Raw genomic sequence first — 22,860 nt, forward strand, 5'->3', positions numbered from 1 at the left:
CGCGAACGCGATCGAGACGTATTTTGTAACCGAAAACTTACACTGAGGGTATAGAGTGCTGTTTAACGCATTTACTGCCACCTGACTTGACTTGACTGACCACAGGTGCCACCGACGCACATGTGCGTTCAAAACGTATGAATAATTATGACAGCGGCACTGGGTGGAAGTTCCAAAAACGCATATATGCGTCGGTGGCAGTGAATGCGTTATAGTAGCAGCACCAAAATAAACTTTCTAAGTCAGGGGTCCCCAAAGTTTTTCAGTTTGAAACGCAATCATAGCCTTTATTTCGTTACAACGCCCTTGCATCCAGGGAGACTATAGCTAGTTGAAGTAAGCAATGATGATTTTCAACAGATTGCCTAAGATTTCGGGGTAAAAGGAGTCCAACGTTGCTCTTGGGTACACACCAGGGCGTCCTAGGGTGCCGCCGCGCACAGTTTGGAAACCCCTGTTCGAGGTTACTAGGGTTACAAAACGGTTAGGGGTACGGAGTCCGTATCCGAAGGGTGAGAAAAGGGACCCTAATATTACTGTCACTACGCTGTCCTGTCCTGTGACGGACAGGGATACATATTTCAAGGATTTATTGTTACGATGTGCCTGAGAAACAACACGGCAGATCGATTAGAGCAACGCATTCATCGATATTCCTAGCTCTATACCGGGCACATCGTAATTTACCGAAAAAGAGAAAAATTTAGGTACGACGAGCGAAGCGAGGAGTGGTTAGTGTGAATCGTGAACACAACGCACGAGCCGAGCGAGCGAAGCTAAGCCAACTTTTAGGCATATATATCATAAAATGGCAGCATTTCACTATATGCCTAGGAATTTCGTGATCTGGCGGATTTTACGATTGGCCGCCGACATTATGCATATTTCAATTATGCGGATTCATTATTATGCTAAATAAGTGTTATGCTTCTTTATAATTATGCAAGTTCGCTGGTATGCACAATTATTTTATGCCAAATCAGTTATGCGAATTCATATTATAAAAAATAATGTTAGCGAAATAAGGGGCACCCCCAGACACTATGTACTTTATGAAATTAAACAGATACCCTGATCTAGTCAGTTTGAATTTTTAGAGATGTACGGAGCCTAGGTGCGCAAACGCAAACCCAACTCGCACTTGATTGTTTTTGATTTGAGTTGCGCGGACCACGCCTCCGTGGGCTCGGCGCTTGCGCTGGCGTCACTAAGAATCGATATATACTATTTTGTCATTACATGTACAGTACAAGTATATATATCACACCTCAGCTGGCGGGTCAGATATTGAACCAGATAACACAACAGCTGTATACACAATAAAAAAAACATTAAGTACTTATAATAATTCGACCATGCTTGATAATCGTTAATTACAACGGAATACATAGCTTTGTTTTAGATTGTGATTGTGCTGTGTTAGTTCTAAAGATTGGGCATTAGCGCCTAGCATGCTTCGTGGTTAGTTTGCCTGGCTTCTGGCCCTTTATACTCCGAAGTGCAACATTCGAGCTTCGTGTCTGGCCGTCCTGCTGAAGCTTAAGTAGGTACTTATGTTATTTAAAACGAGGGTGAGGGTGAAATGGTACAATACGAACTTCGATTTTCGGTGTAGCCCCACTGCTTGCTGTGGTTCCCGGAATGCTGCGTAGCTGTGTGTCAGGCGGCGGGAGCGAAGCGGCACAGTCCGCCCGCGACATCCCTCCACACCGCACGTTCCGACGCGACCCAACATGCCGCGACACGGTCAGTACCGGCGCCGGAAAGCATTCCAATCGCCTTTTTCGTTTCAATGAATATTATGATTGGTTTTACTAGCCATTTAAGATGTGAAGTGACGACGGACTTGTAAATAATCATGTGTGTGGTTCTAGTAAAATTAAATACAAAATAATAAGTGTTGTTTGCTTGGCAAATGTGTCGTGTTAAGAATCAGTTAATAATTAAATAAAATAGATAAGTAGTCGGGTCACTCGCGTATTTATTCTGAATGCCCGAAATTAATGAATTAAATAATTACTTACATTAATCAATTGTCTTTATAATTAGTTCTGTCTATGTCTATCGGTAGTACTACCTAATTCAAAAAATAAAAAACTTCCTTTTCTAAAGCCGACTGAAATTGAGTTACTAGCCTAAAAAAATTATCGTTTTTTGTAGAAAATCTTATAGCTGCAATGGCAACTCTTAAACTGACAGCCAAAACCAAGCCCTCCTAAGCCAAAAAGCGCTATCTATCTCATAAAAAAAAACACTTGAGTTATTAAAACTATTGTGTAGCTTAAAACATTCTGCATCACATGGTGTAAATGACATAAAAGAGATTTTTTTTTGAGATAGCGCCTTTCGGCTTAGGAGGGCAGAGGTAGCGCGTAAAGTTCCCAGCATAGAGTAGTTAAGATAAATATATGGTTCCCATCAAATCCAGTCATAATGTTCATTGAAACCCATATTAAATAGGGCGTTTTCAAAAAAACGTGTAACTTTACTGTTAAATGTATTTAATTTTTTCATAAAAATTTTATGAGTCAGTTTTGTGACGCCCATACCAAGTGTAAGATAAAAACGTCACAAAAGTGATATTTTAGATTGGGACATTTTTTAGCCATCGGAATCGATTGTGCTTCTGGTTCTGAGTAGGAAAAACCATATTTTTTTTCAAAATTAAAAAAAAAGAAAGTGTAAGTACACTTTTTTATGAAAATTCCCATTAAAACTTTGCGTAAGGGAGATCACCCACGACGACTTTTTCTAAATCGACTACTTATAACTGCTTATAGTCTTGGTGGTGGACGTTTATTCGAAGCTTCAACCGCCTCATTTTTCTGGTCACTTTTTTACGAATTGGCTGTAGATTTTGATGTCGTATTCGATTATTTGTTAAAGTTCCTGAATTTCTACCAGATAACTAAAAAACTGCATCAGAATATTTTTACAGAAAAGTGGCATATAAAACGATTGAAACGCTCGAATAGTCGCCCTGCCAATGCCGTACAAAGCAAAAAAACAAAAGTAGGGATATAGGTACCTTCCGCAAAATGCGCGACTAAAACGCTAAAAAAAGTCACCGCGGTTTACCTCGTTAATATAGAAGAATGAAGTAGAAAGGTACTTAACTAACAATCGTCGTCGATGGAGTAACGTCGGCACCTTAATTTTACCTCGATCAACCATGGTTGAATAGCTCATTAACTTACAATCGTCGTCGATGGAGTAACGTTGGCACGGAGAACGTTTTGGCCGTTGGGGCCAAAAAGTACCAGTACAGTAAAGGCCACGGACCGGTAAGCGCAGCGTAGGACGTCCACCAACGAGATGGACGGATGACCTAGTTAAAGCTGCGGGTATGGTGGATGCAATGCGCTGCCAACCGGAGCAACTGGAGGACTATGACGGAGGCCAATGTCCTACAGCAGGCGTCCTACGGCTGAGATGATGATGATGATGAACCTTGGCTGAGTCTGGGTGTCTGATTATTCAGGACTGTCAGGAGCGGTTGGAACGCTGAAGGTGTGCCCCGACGGTGCAGGTTCGAGGCCATTAGGTATTAGCATCGAATGCTTGCCGCGGAATCAAAGTCCGAAAATTTAAATTTATGCTATTTCGGTGTTATTTTACGTAATATTTGCGATTAGCGTGTGTAGTGTTTACCGTCTGGCGATTGTGGAACGCTAATGGATCATTAAAAGAAATAACTTAATCGATTTTAGTGATAAATCATAACACCTATGACACGTATTAACCGATGATCAAAACTAAAAACTTTCAATCGCGAAAACGGTTTAGGGAGGCACAGTCAGCAGTATATGAATTTGTGGTGCTCAAAATTATCAATAACATTCTCTTATTATTGGCAGTAGAGTCGTGTATACATTTTGAGCACCGTAACCGCTCATCCACTTATGCTGCTATCTGTACTGTATTCTTACCTAAAATTGAGCCCGTGCGTCTAAAATACCTCATAAAAGTAAAGTTTTACATAAAACAAAAAAAACTAAGTAAATATTTCTATGCAAAATTGTTGCCATAATTTAAAAACTACGTCTAATAATTTGACAAAAACTTGATCGGTCTACTAGATTCGGTGAAAATTAGCTGTGACAGATAGACAGACATACAATATCACTCCGTAGTCCTATAAAAAGGCCGCTTGTAGACGTCCGTTGTTTTACCGGGCAATGGACCGTTTTATTTTGCCGGACTTGCGGTGTTGTATGGCTTACAATGAATGTGTGTACATAATATGCACCGGACACTTTTGTACGGCGACTTAACCATACTGAATACAACACCAAAAAAAAAGGGTCTTTTGTCCGGTGGAAGCAACGGACGTCTACAAGCGGCCTAAGGGTTTTGTTTTTTTGCTCGGACGTACACGTTCAGTCGCAAACAGCAGTACCCCTAGTGTAAGATTTCGGTTACAAAATACGTCTCGATCGCGTTCGCGTTAAAATCTCAATTTATATGGAAACACGAACAGCACCTCTAGCGGATCGTTTGCGATGTTCGTGTTTCTATACAAACTGAGATTTTAACGCGAACGCGATCGAGACGTATTTTGTAACCGAAAATTTACACTAAGGGCACTGGGCTACTACGAAACTCGAAACTCGAAGTTCGTGTCGTACCGTCTCTCTCGCTCGTATTAAATAGTATAAGTGTCAGAGGGACCGCACGACACGAACTTCAAGTTTTAAATTTCGTAGTAGCCCTGCAGGGATTGTTGAGCCATTTGCTGTTCGTTTGGCCGTGTTACGCTATTGTGGTTTATTAATGACAACATACAATTAGATGGACGGATGACCTGGTTAAAGACACAGGTTCAAGGTGCATGCCGCTTCCAATCGAGCAACTGGAGGTTTATGGGGGAGGCCTATGTCCAACAGTGGACGACCTATGGCTGATGATCTGACGATGAAAGGAGACATTTACTTCGAGTACCTATGTACCAATAACTCGGCTAAATTATGAACAGCGGCGAGTGGCTCCACAATTCCGGTTCACGATGGTGGTACGGAACCATGAACACGAATAATTTGCTGTACGGATCTAGCAACGGTGCTGCAAGGCTACTACGAAACTCGAAACTCGAAGTTCGTGTCGTGCGGTCCCTCTCGCTCTCATATCAAACAGTGTAAGTGTCAGAGAGACCGCACGACACGAACTTCGAGTTTCGAGTTTCGGAGTAGCCCAGCTGAGCCGACGTCGCCCACCTGACGACGGCTTACTTCTTTATCCAAACAAACGTGTAATTTCCAGTTTTAAGGCGACAGTAAAGACGAGGCGGCACCTCAGCGATGCTAATGTCAAATTTACATACAAATCTCTACCGGTTGCTATAACATTTAATTTAATAAGATAGCAGATTGAATATTGCCGTCATTACCGATGCTTTTTTTTTCACACGAGATTCTGACTATATTATTACCTATTCTGACTACATAGTACAGTCAAGGGCAAAGATATCGATACGGCCAAAGTTGCATAAATATGTATACACGACTTTATGCACAACATTATGGCCGTGTATACATATATTTGCAACTTTGGCCGTGTCGATATCTTTGCCCTTGACTGTGCCAAGATTTTTTGGGCATTTACAAAAAAATACCTTTGTTTTTATTCGACTGGATGGCAACCGAGCAAGTGTCTCCTAATTTTTTTCAATATTGGAAAATACATGGTTTTTCTGCTTAGAATCAAGAGCACAATCGATTTAGTTACCTAGTTTAAAAAATCCCAAAAAAATTACGGTTTCGTGACGTTTCTTTCATACACTCAGTGTGAGCGTCATAAAACTGACTCAAAATTTTTTTTTATGAAAAAATGAGGGTTTTCACAGAGGCGAAATATCGCTAGATGGCGTTAGCATCGTGAGGTTCGTTTGACGTTTGACGTCTGCTTGCGATTGGCTCATTTAGTTATTTAACCAATAACGAGCAAACAACAAACGTCAAACGGACCTCACGATGCGCTTGTATCTAACGCCATCTAGCGATATTTTGCCTCCGTGAAAACCCTCATTATATACGTTTTGAAAGAAAGGGGTACACTTATTTTTTTGAAAACGCCCTTTTCTAACTCGAAAAATTAGCAGGTAAGTAATTGCGTTTCCCTATAGCTAGCAGCTCTTAGTTAGGTAGGTACCTATGTTTTTTTTTTTACATAAAACTGACCGTGATTGACCCTTATCTCAAATGATGTTAAGTGCAGATGAGGCCAAAGGTGTATCTCATTGGTTCAGTAACAGCCTAATCACCAGGTGGTAGGGCCTTGTGCAAGGTCCGCCCGGATTGCTACCACCATCTTGCTCGCTAATCCTGCGGTGAAGCAGCAGTGCTTGCATTGTTGTGTTTCGGCGTGGAGAGTAAGACAGCCGGTGAAATTACTGGCACGTGAGGTATCCCATCTTAGGCCTCTAGGTTGGCAACGCGTCTGCAATACCCCTGGTGTTGCAGATGTTTATGGGCGGTGGTGATCTCTTACCATCAGGAGACTCACTTGCTCGTTTGCCATCCAGTCGTATAAAAAAAAAACCCTAGCCTTGAAGAGCCCTAGATTGTATTGATCCGGAAAAACAGAAATACAGCAATAGGTAATAAAAGTATGCTCTGTAAATTCACCAAACATACGTACCAACTTACTCTGTTTGCTTTTTGAGATAATAAAGTATCATTGATAATACATAGTTTCAAATGTTCGGCATTAAAATTAGATGAAATTTTAGGTAAAAAGCTAGATACAATTTTAGGCACGCTACGAAATGGGTACTTATCAAACTTATTTCTTAGGGATATGCGTCACATTTCAAAAACACGCACCAGCCTGTTCCTGATTACGTAAACCGCCCTAGAATTTAACCCTGACACTGCCCCTGCCGGCTTGAATTTTGCCGTCGGGCAAATCCGCGACTGTGGACAGAAGTGGGTAACAGTGAAAAGTAGCGCATTATGGGTAAACAGCGTGCGCGTGCGTGCTCTAGTGGACCCGTTTGCAGATTTAGAACCTATTTACTAATTGTTTGTGATTTTTACATTGCGTATCTTTCAGGACGTAGAAAGTTTTATTTTTTAATTAAAAAAATGCATACAATTTTATTTTTATCGACTTTGTTATACCTAAATAAACAAAAATGTCCACAATTGTGTGATTTGTACCTTAATTATGATTATCATCATATCAGCCGTAGGACGTACCTAAGTAAGTACCGTTAAGGTAAGTACTGTTGGACATAGGCCTCCCTCGTAGATCTCCAGTATTTTGGTTGGAAACGGCCTGCGTCCAGCATGAACCCGTGACTTTTGCGAGGTCATCTGTCCATATCGTTTGTGAACGTCCTATGCTGCATTGCGAATGCTGATAATAACAACAAAATCTATGTCTAATAGTCTATGGACATTGAATTCTAGTTTTTCAGTCAACTACGTGTCATACCTAGTTACGTGTAGGAGCCGGTTCCCACAGCACACAGCGAAGTATTTTTATCTGTAGTTTTTTTTTTTAAAATTAACATAATATCAATAGTACTTATTCGTTGACCTTGTGTAGATATAAGAGGTATGTTCGCCTCGCCTCCAACTTTCTAAAATCACAATTGGTAGGTACTTACATAATTAATTACATATGTTATTAATTACTTATACTTGGTTTGGATAGATATTTAACTAAATGCAAACAGACATCAGCTGCCAGATTTGGTACATTCAAGGATTTTAAACATTTTACTTATCTATCATTATAATACAAACTCTAGTGTATTTCAATACAGAAACGTAAATGTTTAGATAGTTTAATGAATTTCAATATTTAAGACACCAATTGACGTTGTTTTGTTTACATTTAGTTAAATACCTGTCCGAACCAAGTATAGGTACAGTGCCTACTCGAAGGAATTATTTCAACATTATGTATACTCAGCGGCACAAAATTTGGCCCACTCTACATACATACAACATTACATATTACTGCATACATTTGAGGGCCATATTTTTTGCCGTTTGTTCGTTCACGGGTATGTCCGAGACGCTCAAAACAAAAACGCCCAAACCACAGCCCGTTAATTTAACAACATTCACGAATTGGAATCATTCCAAAATTATAATAAGACTAATTCTTCGACTTGTTGGCGATTGAGATCCGAATGCAGAATTCGTTAGACTTTACCTCGATAATAGATCGTAGGTACAACAGTACAGTCATCTGCATTAATATCTCTGTCACAGCGGAGCGTGCAAAAATATCTAACATGTCCTACCGGCCCAGGAGATACTTCGAGTGGTATCAGATATATTTATGCCCGCTTTGTTATGTCAGAAATGAGTGCGTACTATGACAGGTCATAATCGTAATATATACAACATAATACTCACTAAAGACAATGCACTATCGACCGATAAATATGTCTAGTCAATAAGCGTAGAGCTGACTTGACCTTCGTTACAAGTACCTACCGTAACACAAATCAAGAATTCGAATAGATTTTAATATAATGTTTGTACCCGCATTTCTTGGTTATATAAAGAAAGAAGAAAGAAAGAAAGAAAATACATTTATTCACAACACAAGACACAACAATAGTATTAAGTAAAATAACACGTTATGTGTCATTGCAAATAGACACTGGCTCACATAATGCTGAAGCGTTAATGTGTTTTGCGTTTGTGAGTAGTTACACTGGCTAAGCATAATGCTAGAAGCGTTAATAACAAACATGACCAATTTGAATCAGCCAGCACCGTTGGTGACCCTCGGACCGCTACAAAGATATACTACACAGTTTTATTACTATATATAAGACTACATAAATAGATAATTTGTAAACAATGAAACATATAGTATATGTTACCAACTATACCAAATCGCCCCAAACTGAGGCGTGTGGTGCCATGGTATTATCTCTTACACAGACAGAAATTTCACAGAATTTCGTTTAGCACTATATATTTCATATAACATTTTTTATTTGACAATTGTATCTAACTATAGAATTATTTTTTCCTCGGTGTATTTATTCACGATATTTTGTTTGAACGAAAAACGAAAATGTAAAAATAGACGATATGTTGTCCATAATTTAATAATAATCAACACATTTTAAAACATTTTGTGTGCAACAAAATTATGAAATAATAAAAGTATCAGTGATTTTATATTGTTGTGCTGCATGTGTCCTTTAATAATAATTACGCAGATTTCTGTCTTATATGCATTTATTTCGAACGAATCGCTACCAGAAAAGTAGGTAAGATTTGGTTAGGATAGAACTGTGACCCCACCAGAAAGCGCATTGCTACTAGAAAAATAGGTTAGGTTAGAACTGTGACCCCACTAGAAAACGAATCGCTACCAGGAAAGTAGGCTAGGTTAGGTTAGGTTAATCAAGATTAAGGAAATTAATAAGCATAGAAAAAAATATAAACATTGGAACAAAGAACCTCCTCCTTTTTTGAATTCGGTTAAAAAAGAGTAGGTAAGTGCGGTTCTTAAATTAGGTATGACTATTATTTAAAGTTCGTGTTTTTAATATCAGCAAAAGAAGGTTAAAAAAGTATTTTTTTTAAGTCTCACTAACGTCACGTCAATGTCACTCGTCATGTTAGTGGATTTTGCAATTTTAAAAATGACTATAAAGTTATTGTTGTGACAAAAACTTAATAGTCGATGCAAAAATCAGTGCTGATGCAATTCGACCACCACCACTGTATCTTACAGTCTTTAAGCAAGTGTCTAAGTAGTAAGGCTTGTCAGATTTTGAACCCTTAAATTGATAGTGTACCTACACCACAGCGACCATGATTCAAGACTATCTTTTTGATTTTTTTTAATGTAGAATTTTTTGAACTACTCGTATAAGGTACCGACGAGGCTTAAATCATGAACTTTTTTCAATTTTGTCAATTTAAGAATTAAGAATAAAATCACATACACATGCCAGCTAAGCTACCTACCTACTTTCGTAAAAGTCTAGCTCTCTGCAACAACCCGTATCAATTTTAAATTTAATATTTCCTTTTGCAGATCGAAGTACCGTGAACGGTGTGATAAAGGCCTTCTGGCGTGCCGTGCTGGGCGAAATGGTGGCCACAGCATTGCTAGTGTTACTCGGGGTTGCTGCGTGCCTGCCTTTAAAGGGTCCTGAGGTAAATAAAAAATAATTTCAGGGAATTTGTAGATAGGTATACAAGGTAAATGAGATACGCGAAAGAATGAGGGTCACCGACATAGCAGAGCGATTTACCTCATTGAAGTTCGGCGGATCGGCATGCGCAGCCTGTAGGACGTCCACCACTAGATGGTGGGATATTATGCAGGCTGCTTCCAACGGAAGCAACTGGAGGAGGAGGCACACCATGTCCAACAGTGGACGTCTTTTACGGCTGATATGATTATGATACCGAGATACAACTTGTAAAAGGGTTTAGTTTTTGTCTAAAATATTAAGCTTAATAGCTTGAACTATTGCATTGCTTAACTTGATCCAGGAGTGAATCCGTTAAAATACATTTCAAGTTATTAATATCTTCTAGCTTATGAGTCTTAATGAATAAAAAAAACTGCCACAGATGCACGTAATCTAACTAGTACTCATGATTTGCCAATTTTTGTAAATAGTTTAAATTACTTTTTAACACAGGGCACTTAACTACTTATCCAAAATTGTCCAAAAAAGTCGTTGGTCGCGCGACGGGTTAAGAAAATCCTGGTGCGGGTGCACGTCTGCGGGTGCGGGTAAAATCCGTCGCACGTAAAATAACGCCGTGAACCAGCAGTGCTTGCACTGTTGTGTTTCGGCGTGGAGAGTAAGACAGCCGGTGAAATTAGTGGCACTTGAGGTTCCATCTTAGACCTCTAGGTTGGCAACGCATATGCAATACCCCTGGTGTTACAGATGTTTATGGGCGGTGGTGATCTCTTATCATCAGGAGACCCACTTGCTCGTTTGCCATCCAGTCGAATAAAAAAAAACGTGCAGTTAGCATTGCTCATACTGTTTCATTAGGCGTCCACCCGTTGCGTGCAAACCGCGTCCACTAGCGCAGGCCCTTACAGTTAGGCTGCGGCTTCACTGAGGCGGAGACGAGCGGAGCGGAGACGAGACGTGTCGGGATCAACCAACTTCTACACGTCTGATGATATAGGCGGAGACGAGATGTGGATTCAACTAATATGATTGGTCGATCCCTACCGTCTCTCCGCTCCGCTCGTCTCCGCCTCAGTGGAGCCGCAGCCTTACTCCCAGAGCATTCGTAATTCCGCAAAACGGCGAGAGGGAATATCGGTGACTAGGGAAGGAGTTTACCGGGTAGGAGTCCCATAACCGCCGCGCTGTCCCCAAGGTGCGCTGGTATGCGTAACGTTTTTTCCCACCGTTAAAAAAACGGTCAAGAGCGTGTCGGACACGCCAAAGATAGGGTTCCGTAGCCATTACGAAAAAATCAAGTAATATTTTTCTAAGGATTTCGTATTTTATATGGAATCTTCCAAGTTTAGGTATATTTTATACCTTAGGCTGCTATTTAAGAGTAAAACTACTAATAATTCTCAAGCAAACATAGCCGTTATAGTTTTCCTTGAAAGTTTGATAGACTTACTACCATCCTGAATTTTTATTTTTTTCCCACCTGGTTTAGATTTTGGAGGGGGGCCCCGTGGACGCTCGATTTTAATGAAAATTTGCACTTTAAAGTTAAATACTTCGCAAAAAATCAATGAATATAAAAATCGTCTGAGCAAACCAATAATGGTTTTAAAAGACCTATCCAACGATACCCCACACTATAGGGTTGGATAAGAAAAAAGAAATCACCCCCACTTTACGACTATGGGAGGTAACGTAAAAAATTTTTTTTTAGAATTTTTGATTACTTATACCATATTGTCGGCATAGTTGACATTATATTTCCGTGCAAAATTACAGCTTTCTAGCGTTGATAGTCCCTGAGCAAAGCCGCAGACGGACGGACAGACAGACAGACTTGACGAAACTATAAGGGTTCCGTTTTTGCCATTTTGGCTCCGGAACCCTAAAAAGGCCCTTATAGTTACAGCACTGACTCTTCATCAATTTATCCGCAGGGTTTCGCGAAACAGCCGCTGTCGCATGCTGCGCTGGCGTTCGGCTTAATCGTGGTGTGCAATGTGGAGGTGTTCGGCCCAGTGTCGGGCGCGCACATGAACCCAGCTGTCACGCTGGCAGCGTTACTTACAGGTATGTCGTTTAACAGATAAGAAGCAAGGTAAAGTAAAATATCATCACCATCATCAAAGCTGCTGGGCACAGGCCTCCTCTCAGAATGAGGCTTGGGCCGTAGTTCCCACGCGGGCCCAGTGCGGATTGGGAACTGCACACACACCACTGAATGAGGGCTATCGCGTATGAATTTGCCGCTAGAGGCGCTAGTGTAGCGGTGAGGTCTCCGAAATGTCAAATCTCATAGTTTTTGGGTGAGCTACGCGGATTTATTTAGAGTAATTTTGTGAATATTTTGCATTAAGTACCTACCTGAAATTAATTATGGCAATTATGCGTTACGGGGTCTGTGTTTTGAAACAGTTTTGTCTTTCGGAAACTTTTGTCCTCCCTTTTTTCCGAACAAAACGGGACTACGCAACACTGCAGTGGTTGCTCGATATTTGAATGGTACGGTTTTAACGTGTATTAAATATGATTTTAATCTAAACTTTGTTTTCACGCCCGTAATAACAGACTTTGAAAGCCGCACAAAGACAAAAAACGATAGCCCTCGATCATTGCTTCGTAGGTAGGTATGTGTGGGTCTCCTCACGATGTTTTCATTCAATGTCAAGCTTGTGGTATATTTCAAAAATAATTTCGCACATGAAAATCGAAAAACACAGAAGTGCGAACCGGTGTTTGAACCCACAATCCTCTGCTTGAGAGGCCATAGGACAAACCACTAAGGCCACCACGGCTGCTAAAATATATTTTAATTAATTAGTATGGTTAAACTAGGTAGGTACGTCTAATCTAAAATGACACCACACTGTCTACAGTTTTAGGAGCAGGGTTCTACTAACACGGATATCATAAATACCTACAAGCATGATGAATACGAATGTTTGTACATTATTGTTGGATGTTTGTATGTATTTAAGTATATATTTATCTATATACATATGCCTATCCGTTGTCTAGCACCCATAGTAGGTACGAGTACAATAAGCTTTGCTTAAGTTTGGGGCTAGGTCGGTTGATGTACCTAATTTGTCCCAAGATATTGTTATATTCTTATTATTGTTAAGTATTGTCGGTTTTTGCATGCCTAACTGATCATTTTGCATCAACAGGCCGCTCGTCTCCCCTGCTAGCTCTCGCCTATGTGACCGCACAACTCCTGGGTGCTACCTTGGGCTTCGCGGCCCTGCAAGCGCTAGCCCCGGCAGCAACCGGCACGGCCGGCGTGACTCTACCAGCATACGAAGTCTCCACACTAGCAGCAGTCGGGGTGGAGGCGGTGCTGACTGGTCTGCTGGCGTTGCTGTGCTGTGCATTATGGACGGCGCCGCCGCCTGCTGACCGCTCCGTGCCCATCAAGTTTGGGCTTACTATTGCTGGACTTGTTTATGCTGGGGTAAGTTTTTTTTCACTTGTGTTTATAATGACAACGTTTTTGACGTTTGTACTACGAGTATTACTTATACGTATTTACCCCAAGAGCTACGGGGTAATTACGGACACACAAGATTTTGTTATTAGCCGGGTCTCCACTGAACGAGCCGCCGCGCGAGGCAAGCGCATGAGGCATGATTTTGTTCGAAGGCTCAAAATCATACTGAAAATGGCTGCGAGGGGGCTCCCTCAGTAGAGATTTTTTTTTAAATCTCTTACGTAAACGAGGCTTTCGTAGGTACATCAAATGTGACTATGTCAGCCTCATGGGGAGTCTCAGATACACATGGTTGTCTCCCTTGTACCGAAATCAAGTCTCTGGACGCAAGGCCGTCTAACGAACTTGCAAATCAGCGTCGCTTCTTCTGAAAGTGGTTGACTCAATCACATTTACACCTAAATTTAAATTATTATAGATTTTGTATGTAACGTTCGCAATTTCCCCATCGCCCCCTAAGTATGTACGTATAATACACCTTCAAACTATGAACAGTGGCTGTGGCTTAACATTCACATGGAGTACTTATGTAACTGTACTAAGCCACCGGATAATCAATCTTTTAAAGGACACCAGCTCTTAATTATCTTACCATTAAACCTAAAATTCTTATGAACTTTGGTGTCTGCAGGGCGAGTTGACAGGCGCCAGCCTCAACCCAGCGCGTAGCTTCGGGCCCGCGCTGCTGCAAAGCCATTGGGAGCACCAATGGGTAAGTCCATCTGTTCTTCTGCCATCGATGACTACACACACTGATGTACCTATACATCAGTGACTACACAGCATGCCATGGTTTGCTGGTGTGTGTGTTATTGTGTAGGTAAATAAACATCGCACAATGTAGATGTGTAAGAGATCCAAATATTTCACTAATTCTTAATTTGGCGACCTTTTATTATCTAATCTGTACCTAAACTTCAATCAATTGAACCAAAATGTAACCTGTTATAGGATTCTAAATGATTTGCGCCGTTGTGAAACACTGTAGGAGTCACCGTTACTGTATTACGCATTTTTTGTTACTCGCGTACTAAAGTAGTGGTGAAGTGGAGAAGTCCCATATTTAGAACGACTGACACAATTTAAAATGTTCTCGTTTTAAAACTCAGTCATGTTTTGTTTTATACAAAGTTTATTTTAGTAATGTGAATATTTCGAATTGTGTCGGTTTCATTCTAAAGGTGCGAAGTTCTATTCTAGGTACCTATCTAGTGACGACGCATTGCAGCTATACTTTGTTTGGATAGGTAATTAACTAAATGTAAACAAACTTCAGCTGCCAGATTTGGTACATTCAATGATTTTAAACATTTTACTTATATAGAGTAATACAAACTACATGCACTAGTGTATTTCAATACAGAAATGTAAATGTTTAGATGGTTTAATGGGGGAATTACAATATTTAAGACAGCAATTGACGTTGTTTTGTTTACATTTAGTTAAATACCTATCCATAAACCAAGTATAGAAATCTTTTTCTTCCAGGTGTACTGGGTGGGTCCTCTAGGCGGCGCGGCGTTGTTCACGCTACTCCACCGCTTCGTCCTAGCCCCCGCCGCGTATCGTGAAGCACCTGCGCCCGCGCCGTCAACGCCGCTCGAAGATCTGCCACTTAACGACAAGACTAACTGCTGACGCGACTATAGTATGGTATCGTATCGTATGGTCACTATACATACGATGAGGATGTAGGAATGTTAAGTCTATAACACGACCAAGCGAAGTTTGCACCTCACACTTAACAATTAAGAACAGTTCAATTTAGGATTAAAAATAAAAATTATAACAAAAATAGAACCGGCCATGAGCGTGTCGGACACGCCCAAGATAGGGTTCCGTAGCCATTACGAAAAAGATCAAGTAATATTATGTGCGTTATAAGACAATTAAAATACTTACTACAGTCTTAAAATCTATTACCAGAAAAAGAGCGTATCTTCACGGCACTTACTTCCTATTGTTGAGAAGCGTAGTTTTTCGGCAATAACTCAAAAACGGTATATCCGACCATGTTGAAACCAATTTTTGTTTGAAAGTATTTATTAAGCGTTACCTTTCCATATTTTTTGGACAAACGGTTTACAAGATAGAGGGGGGAGGGGGGACACAATTTTTGCTACTTTGGGAACGATTATTTCCGGAAATCTTCACTTGATCAAAAAAGTTTTCGAGATACCTTACTGTCTTTTCAAAAGAGCTGTCGAACTATGTGCCACAATTTGATGCAAGTTAAAAAAAAAATGTTACGTGTATGGAGTGCCCCCCCTATAAATATTTATTTTTGTAAATTAAATTTAACTACAAAACTAAATAGCGGCTTTGACAAGACATCTGATCATTGATCTTGTAGTTTTCGAGTAAAATGCCTGTGATATACCTACGGACGGACGGACAGACAGACAGACGGACTTGACGAAACTATAAGGGTTCTGTTTTTGCCATTTTGGCTCCGGAACCCTAAAAAATAGCGGGTAGCTAAATCAACTACTTTACTAGAATGTAGTAGGTAGGTAATGCACACTAAGCAACTTAAGTATTTTCTCTTAAGGACTTAAGCTATAATGCAAGAGGATCCACGTTTCTTATATTTTTTTACATAAGTGCACAAGTTATACAGGCAATGCATCAACAATATATTTTGAATGCGAGATAAAATAACACTGATGTAGTCAAATGATTTAATTTCTGACCCGCATCGTTCCCTGATGGGGACTGCGCGAGGGGTGCTTATAAAAGTTCATGAATGTTGTAAAGAATAGGTATGTCTAATACGTCAGTTGTGGACTGGGACCCTCCCCAATTGTCGATTCCTTGCCTGCTATTAAATAAGTTAGGGCCTAATTGAGTGGTGAATCTTACTAACCCACGGACCTGTATTAAAGTAGTTGACGCTAGTAACACGGCGGGAATCGCGCGGTTTTGAGCGCACTGAGATGCAATTGCTTAGGGCGTCACGTTTTGGGGGGCAACATAAACAATAAATTTGGTAGCACAAGGTAAGGCTGGTTACGGCTACTTATGGAAGGGGGGGGGGGCCACAGGCGTGGATTGCTTAGGGCATCAAATAGTCTTAAGAGTTAAAAGTCTTATTCCGGCACCGTGCAAAAGTATAAATTCAAAGGGTGACAGAATTGTGTCTGTTTGATAGCTTGGACATTTGTATAAAGTGGAAGTAGTAATTACAATATTTTTGATTAAAATGTGCCGATGAAGTATTTAATATATAATTGACATGCTCGGTTCTCATAATTTTTTTACATTAGCTGTCATGTCAGGTCAACTACTTCAATAAAAGTCCGTGTTATGCCAGTACCTACCTACAAACCAATATCGAAAATCGAATCCAGATTCCAGATGGTAAAATCACAACGTCTTCCGTTAATGATGTAAATATTTTTATGGTTTATATTTTTATATGATGTTTCTAAATGTTAATAAATATTGTTGATAGTTTTATTACCCCTTGTTTTTACTCATTCGACCTTAGCTTAGGTACTCCTTCGTTGCCCTATACTCCGTTTAATAAGCGCGCCGTCCCTCTTCAAAGTATCGGTCGAGAAAGAGACGACGCGCTAAAACCGCGCGGTTGGCCGCATAGTGCATACGTAGCCTAAGGTTTGAATTAACGGTCAAATTGTAACACACGTTTCTCGGTATTTCGAACACAAGTTGACTAAAAATACCTACATGTACATTTATTAGCGGTATCATGTTTTTATTATAGAAGTTAACACAATTTTAAATAGTTTTTCGTTGTTTAATTTGAAAACGTGTGCAAATCTTACCGTTTAGTTTCAAATGTTAAAATAAATGGAGTATAAAGGCCTGTGGCCGGTGGTAGATTTTTTTTTGACATTCATAAGTGCTTGTTATAGCCTAAATTGAATAAAGATATTTTGACTTTGACTTTGCCTCTAGATATCTAAATCCGACCGAGAGAGCTACCAACTTTTTATTCTTTAGCGATAAGGCTGCTTATTACTTACCTTGTAATTTTCTTCTGTGTACCTGTTTTCTGTATCACTTACTATTTTTGGTGTACATACACTAAAGAGTCATTTTATTATATTGTATTCTTCCACGGGATAAGTCGCAAGATAAATCTGGTATAAAACAAACATTCGAAATTAGGTACTTTATTAAATATAATGTGAATCGAATGTCATAATATTTGGTAAAACGAAATGACGATGGGTGCGGGTGGGTGTGAGCGGGATTCATAACCGCTTGAGGATGCGTCGCTTGTCTCGCGCGGGCGCCGGCTTGTGGGAGTCGCGGGGCCGCCGCTCGCGCTTCGCTCGCCCCCCCTCGGCGCCCTCGCCGGTCTCTTCGCCCTCTGTCGGCTCGGCCGACACGGTGGGCTCGCCGGCGCCGCTGGCGATCGTGGTGGTGTTATCATCCTGAAAATATGAAACATATGGTGTGTTAATTGGTAGGTTTATGCACCACCCCCACATTAAGCAATCTTTACAATATTTTTAGAACTATAATTGATTGATTTAGTTTTAAGCTATTGCGCACTATTTACTGCCAACGGGATGGTGAACCGGGTAAATCGACATCTACAGTGTGTATTGGACGCAGCGTCCGGTTTTGCCTGTTTTGGCCGCTCTTCGATGTCAGTCAGCAACTTCCATCTAGCGCAATACATGTCGTAGCACAAGCGTAGGTATGTAAGAATAGAACTTAACTATCCGACTAAATTACCGGTGCGTTGGAGTGGGTTTTGGGCGCGTATGAATGTCTGAGAGCAAAACGCGCGAAGCAGCACCGCCGTGTTCGCGTTGAGAATAGGAGATGATTAATGCGATAATAATTACCTGTATGTCGACGATGCGTTTTGGCCGCGAGTGGGTGTCAGTCAGCAACATCAACTTTACCAACGATTTAGTGGGTAGCATACAAAAACAGCACCGCGTGGATAGCGAGAGAGGAAAGCAACTATTACCTGTGCGCTGGCAGTGGGGTTTCGCCGCGCGTGGATGTTAGTCGGCAACATCAACTTTACCAAGTGATGGTAGAGTGCAAAACAAAAATACAGCACCGCTTAGATTGCGAGAGAGGAAAGCAACTATTACCTGTGCGTTGGCGGTGGGTTTTGGCCGCGCGTGGATGTCAGTCAGCAACTTCGCTCGCGCGAAGTAGTCGTCGTAGCGCGCGCGAAGCAACGCCGCCGCGTCCGCGTTGAGCGCTGAATCAGCGTTGGGCGCGATGAGCAGGCAGCGAAGCGCGAGTAAAGCATGCTCCAAGCCGAGCTCCGGCCGCCAGTCGCGCTTCAGTGTGTTCACGCATACCTGAAAATAAATATAAAAATAATTAGGAATATGTAAGCATTTTTCACCCCCAATGGCAATGGGTCTGTCTGTGGCATCATATCTGTAAAATAGATAGACCGATTTCAATGCGTTATTTTTACATGAAAGGGAGTTTTCTTATTGTGATTCTTTGTTTGGCAAGCACAGTTATTAAATATATTTTTGTAAATCTTTCAAAAAAATACTAAGATTATGGATGTTTCAAGTAATCAATTATACAAAGAAATCTACTAAGACGCCATATGACACGATGGCCATAGAAAGTCCATACCAAATTATATTTTTCTAGAAAGAGATGGAATGCAACTTCATTCACTCATATGTTCTGTCTTATTTTTTCAACAGATATCGATGATTTTTATAGCATTCGGTTTATTTTCCAGATTTGTATCCCTGTCTATTCAAAGTCAAAGTCAAAATATCTACGGCGAATGAAATGCTTCAGAGCGCTAGCTATCTTTCACGTGTGGTTGATATGCAAGGTTGGTTACAGGTAGTGACTGACCTCACCACCGCGGCCCACGTTAGGGTGGAAGATGCGCGTGAGGAAGAACGCGCGCGGCGGCGCGGCCGGGAACTCGCGCCCCAGCGCCAGCCGCACGCGAAACACGCCGCCCTCGTATGGTGTCTCCGCTGGAACATGGCACATTTTATAGTTTACTCTGTTTTTTTATATTGAGGCTTTAAACAATCAAGGTGAGCATGTCGGCCAGTATCCAACCTGATTAATTTTGCAACTTTTCATTTTGCAAACTAAAACTATAAATATATCAGGATTTATTTCAGGGTGATTGTGTACCTTTAGGGCCCTTTAGGTTAGGTTGGTTTTATAAAAATCCTGAAATATTTACAGTTTCAGAAATATTAAACAGTTGCGAAATGAAACAGGTTGCCAAACATTAGAGAACCATGGCGGCCTCATGGGTGCTTAATCAGTTAACTACACAAGATACTAGGGACAGAGCAAAGAAATCATAAATGCAAATGGCTTTGTCAGATTTGGCTCGAGCCAATTGACCTGGCCATTGTGCATGGAGCCCAAACCCCCAAAAACTTTTCTTCCCAAGTCTGAGTTCCGAATACATTCCAAAAATAAATGGGCAAGTCCTTATCGCAAATCTCACACAGTGGTGTGAGTGATGGTTTAACTCTCATCATATTATTATGCAAAAAATTTTTGGGATTGGTCCGGAACAAATACTAAAAACGGAGACTAAGTTGAGAGTCAATTAATACTAATAAAAGATGTTATTTACAATCAGCCAGATAAGACATTTATCAATTTTGAATAAATTTCCTATCAAATTAATATATCGTTAAAGTTGAATTTTAAGTTCTTAACATTTTTGTTTTACAACTATTATATCATTAAGTTAATTACAACTTTTGGGTAGCAGACCACAAACTTTGCTGATGGTACAGTCAAGGGCAAAGATATCGACACGGCCAAAGTTGCAAAAATATGTATACAAAGGCCTTAATGTTAAGTGCTCAGAGTCGCGTATACATATTTTTGCAACTTTGGCAGTGCCTATATCTTTGCCCTTGACTGTACCACAAATGGACAAAAATACAAAATACGGCACAAGCACACATACCAATGTGCAAGGCAATATAAAATAACAATGTAAAAGATTAGATGTGATTACAAATACATTATGGTAACTAATTTTGTTGGTACAGACCTATAATATATTATTTGCTTATAAATAAATGCAATAGCAGCTCCAAACAGCAAACCTAATAAATGCAGCTCTTGTGAATTAGCAACTTTTACAAGTATCTTGTGTCTATAAATATGCAAATACGATTAATACTAGAGATGAGTCGAGCCGGTGAAATTACTGGCACTTGAGGTGTCCCATCTTAGGTCTCTAGGTTGGCAACACATCTGCAATACCCCTGGTGTTGCAGATGTTTATGGGCGGTGGTGATCTCCTACCATGAGGAGACCCACTTGCTCTTTTGCCATACAGTCAAATAATAAAAAAAGGAGTTACACCTAATACAAATATTCTGTTGAATGCTCGGTAAAACTTTTACCGAACCGAATATTTGGCATAATTGATTCCTAAGTAGAAACTAGAAATATGATTAATGTTTGTTGAAATGTTACTTGCTTAATTTCTCACAATAAAGAGCTGATTGATTATGTTAACTTATTATTTTATTGTAAAGATCACTGTAGCTTAGTCTCAAAACAGCTACATACTATTTATATTTTGTTTATAATTAATAACCATCTTTTTTATTTGCTGTTATTGGAAATGAAGCTCCTGTGCCAACAAAAACATAAAGCCTCACTGTATTTCATAAAAATAACACATTTAACACTCAACTACATGGCTTAATTGTACAACATTGCCAGGTGATTTCGCCAAATATTAGGCCGAATATGAATATTTGGTAAACCTACCAAATACCGAATATAAAACAAATAAGCCATGGTGGCCTAGTGGTTTGACCTATCGCCTCTCAAGCAGAGGGTTGTGGGTTCAAACCCCGGCTCGCCCTTCTGAGTTTTTCGAAATTCATGTGCGGAAATACATTTGAACTTTACCACAAGCTTTGCTGTGAAGGAAAACATCGTGAGGAAACCTGCACAAACCTGCGAAGCAATTCAATGGTGCGTGTGAAGTTCCCAATCCGCACTGGGCCCGCGTGGGAACTATGGCCCAAGCCCTCTTGTTCTGAGAGGAGGCCTGTGCCCAGCAGTGGGACGTATATAGGCTGGGATGATGATATATTTTTAATAGCAATTGTTTCTAAGATCATTATTATCATTAACAAAGGCAGTAAATAATATGTTAATATTGTATCCAGTTCAGTATATTTACTATGTTGTAACTTAAGGTTACTACAATAACAACAATGTAACCTTACAAGTTATAACACAGCGAGTATAGACATAGATTATAATGGGTTCCAGGAATTGTAACAGCTTGTAGTGGAAACAGGCTGACCATTATTATGGATACTACATCAACACTTAGCATTCCTTAGGTGAAAGACAGTATTTCCATGAAAATTACTAGGAATGTTGCCACGAGTTATTCGCGATGACAGTATAGGATAGGTACTGCTACTAACCAGGTCCTTCGATGAGAGCAACGATGTCTGTAAGGTCGTCATCACGCAACAGAAGCTTGACTCCTGGCGGTGGGTGGGCCGCCAGCCGCCGGAGCTCACGCGCCGCCGCCCGCCCGCGCTGCGGTGACACATTCTCACTGTTCCACATCTCCCAGAGGCCTTTCACGCTTACCGTCCGCCCAGCATCACATTCACCAAACGTCAACGGCACAAAAATCCGCCTTCTACGACTGTTTATAGTGTGCGTCCAGGATTCAATATTACTGTCCTTCGGCAATAGCCAACAGAATTGTCCTGTCTTGCTTTTCTTGTGTTTTCTACAATAATAACACTAACAAAAATAACACGATATCCGAACACTGTTTGACAACGGAGATAGATACGACGAAATTATCCATAGGCAATTTATACTTTTTTCCTTAAATACGAAATTATTGTTCAACGGTCGGCGAGGAATGTTCTTGTTTATGGTATGGTTTGGGTATGGCATGGAGGGGAAACAATAATGTACAACTCGGAATGTACGCGCAATAATGTACGACATGATAATCCGAAGCATTATTGCTTCCGATTATCATGCCGTACTTTATCATGGTCGCGCATTATCAGGGCGTACAAAATATATATAAGATGAACTAAGTAAATAAAAAATAATCAAAATAATCAATAAAAATATTGGCTGCATGAAATATATACAAAATCAATTCAATTCTTGAAAGTATAGCTCCATCGATACTATCGATGATTCCGCCCATGTCGAGGTTGGACAAAACACTATCGGCGGTTAGCCGTTGTACGGTAGCGAATAATCTACTTATCTATCT

General features: G+C 40.4%; 2 protein-coding genes across 2 annotated transcripts; one reads left to right on the forward strand and one right to left on the reverse strand.

Moving 5' to 3' along the window:
- The first annotated feature begins 1,639 nt into the window (after nucleotides 1–1,639).
- Nucleotides 1,640–17,090, forward strand: LOC141427945 (aquaporin-like). Its single transcript, XM_074087556.1, has 6 exons — nucleotides 1,640–1,746; nucleotides 10,018–10,139; nucleotides 12,076–12,208; nucleotides 13,309–13,592; nucleotides 14,260–14,340; nucleotides 15,117–17,090. The coding sequence occupies exons 1-6, from the start codon at nucleotides 1,734–1,736 to the stop codon at nucleotides 15,264–15,266; spliced, it is 783 nt and encodes a 260-aa protein (XP_073943657.1). The 5' UTR covers nucleotides 1,640–1,733; the 3' UTR covers nucleotides 15,267–17,090.
- A 661-nt stretch (nucleotides 17,091–17,751) lies between these two features.
- Nucleotides 17,752–22,496, reverse strand: LOC141427946 (ubiquitin-conjugating enzyme E2 S). The gene is made up of 4 exons (XM_074087557.1): nucleotides 22,037–22,496; nucleotides 19,452–19,579; nucleotides 18,710–18,925; nucleotides 17,752–18,031 (listed from the first exon to the last, which is right to left on the reverse strand). The coding sequence occupies exons 1-4, from the start codon at nucleotides 22,182–22,184 to the stop codon at nucleotides 17,849–17,851; spliced, it is 675 nt and encodes a 224-aa protein (XP_073943658.1). The 5' UTR covers nucleotides 22,185–22,496; the 3' UTR covers nucleotides 17,752–17,848.
- Nucleotides 22,497–22,860: the final 364 nt, after the last annotated feature.

The sequence above is a fragment of the Choristoneura fumiferana genome, chromosome 5 (genome assembly GCF_025370935.1).
Source record: "Choristoneura fumiferana chromosome 5, NRCan_CFum_1, whole genome shotgun sequence".
Classification (NCBI taxonomy): domain Eukaryota; kingdom Metazoa; phylum Arthropoda; class Insecta; order Lepidoptera; family Tortricidae; genus Choristoneura; species Choristoneura fumiferana.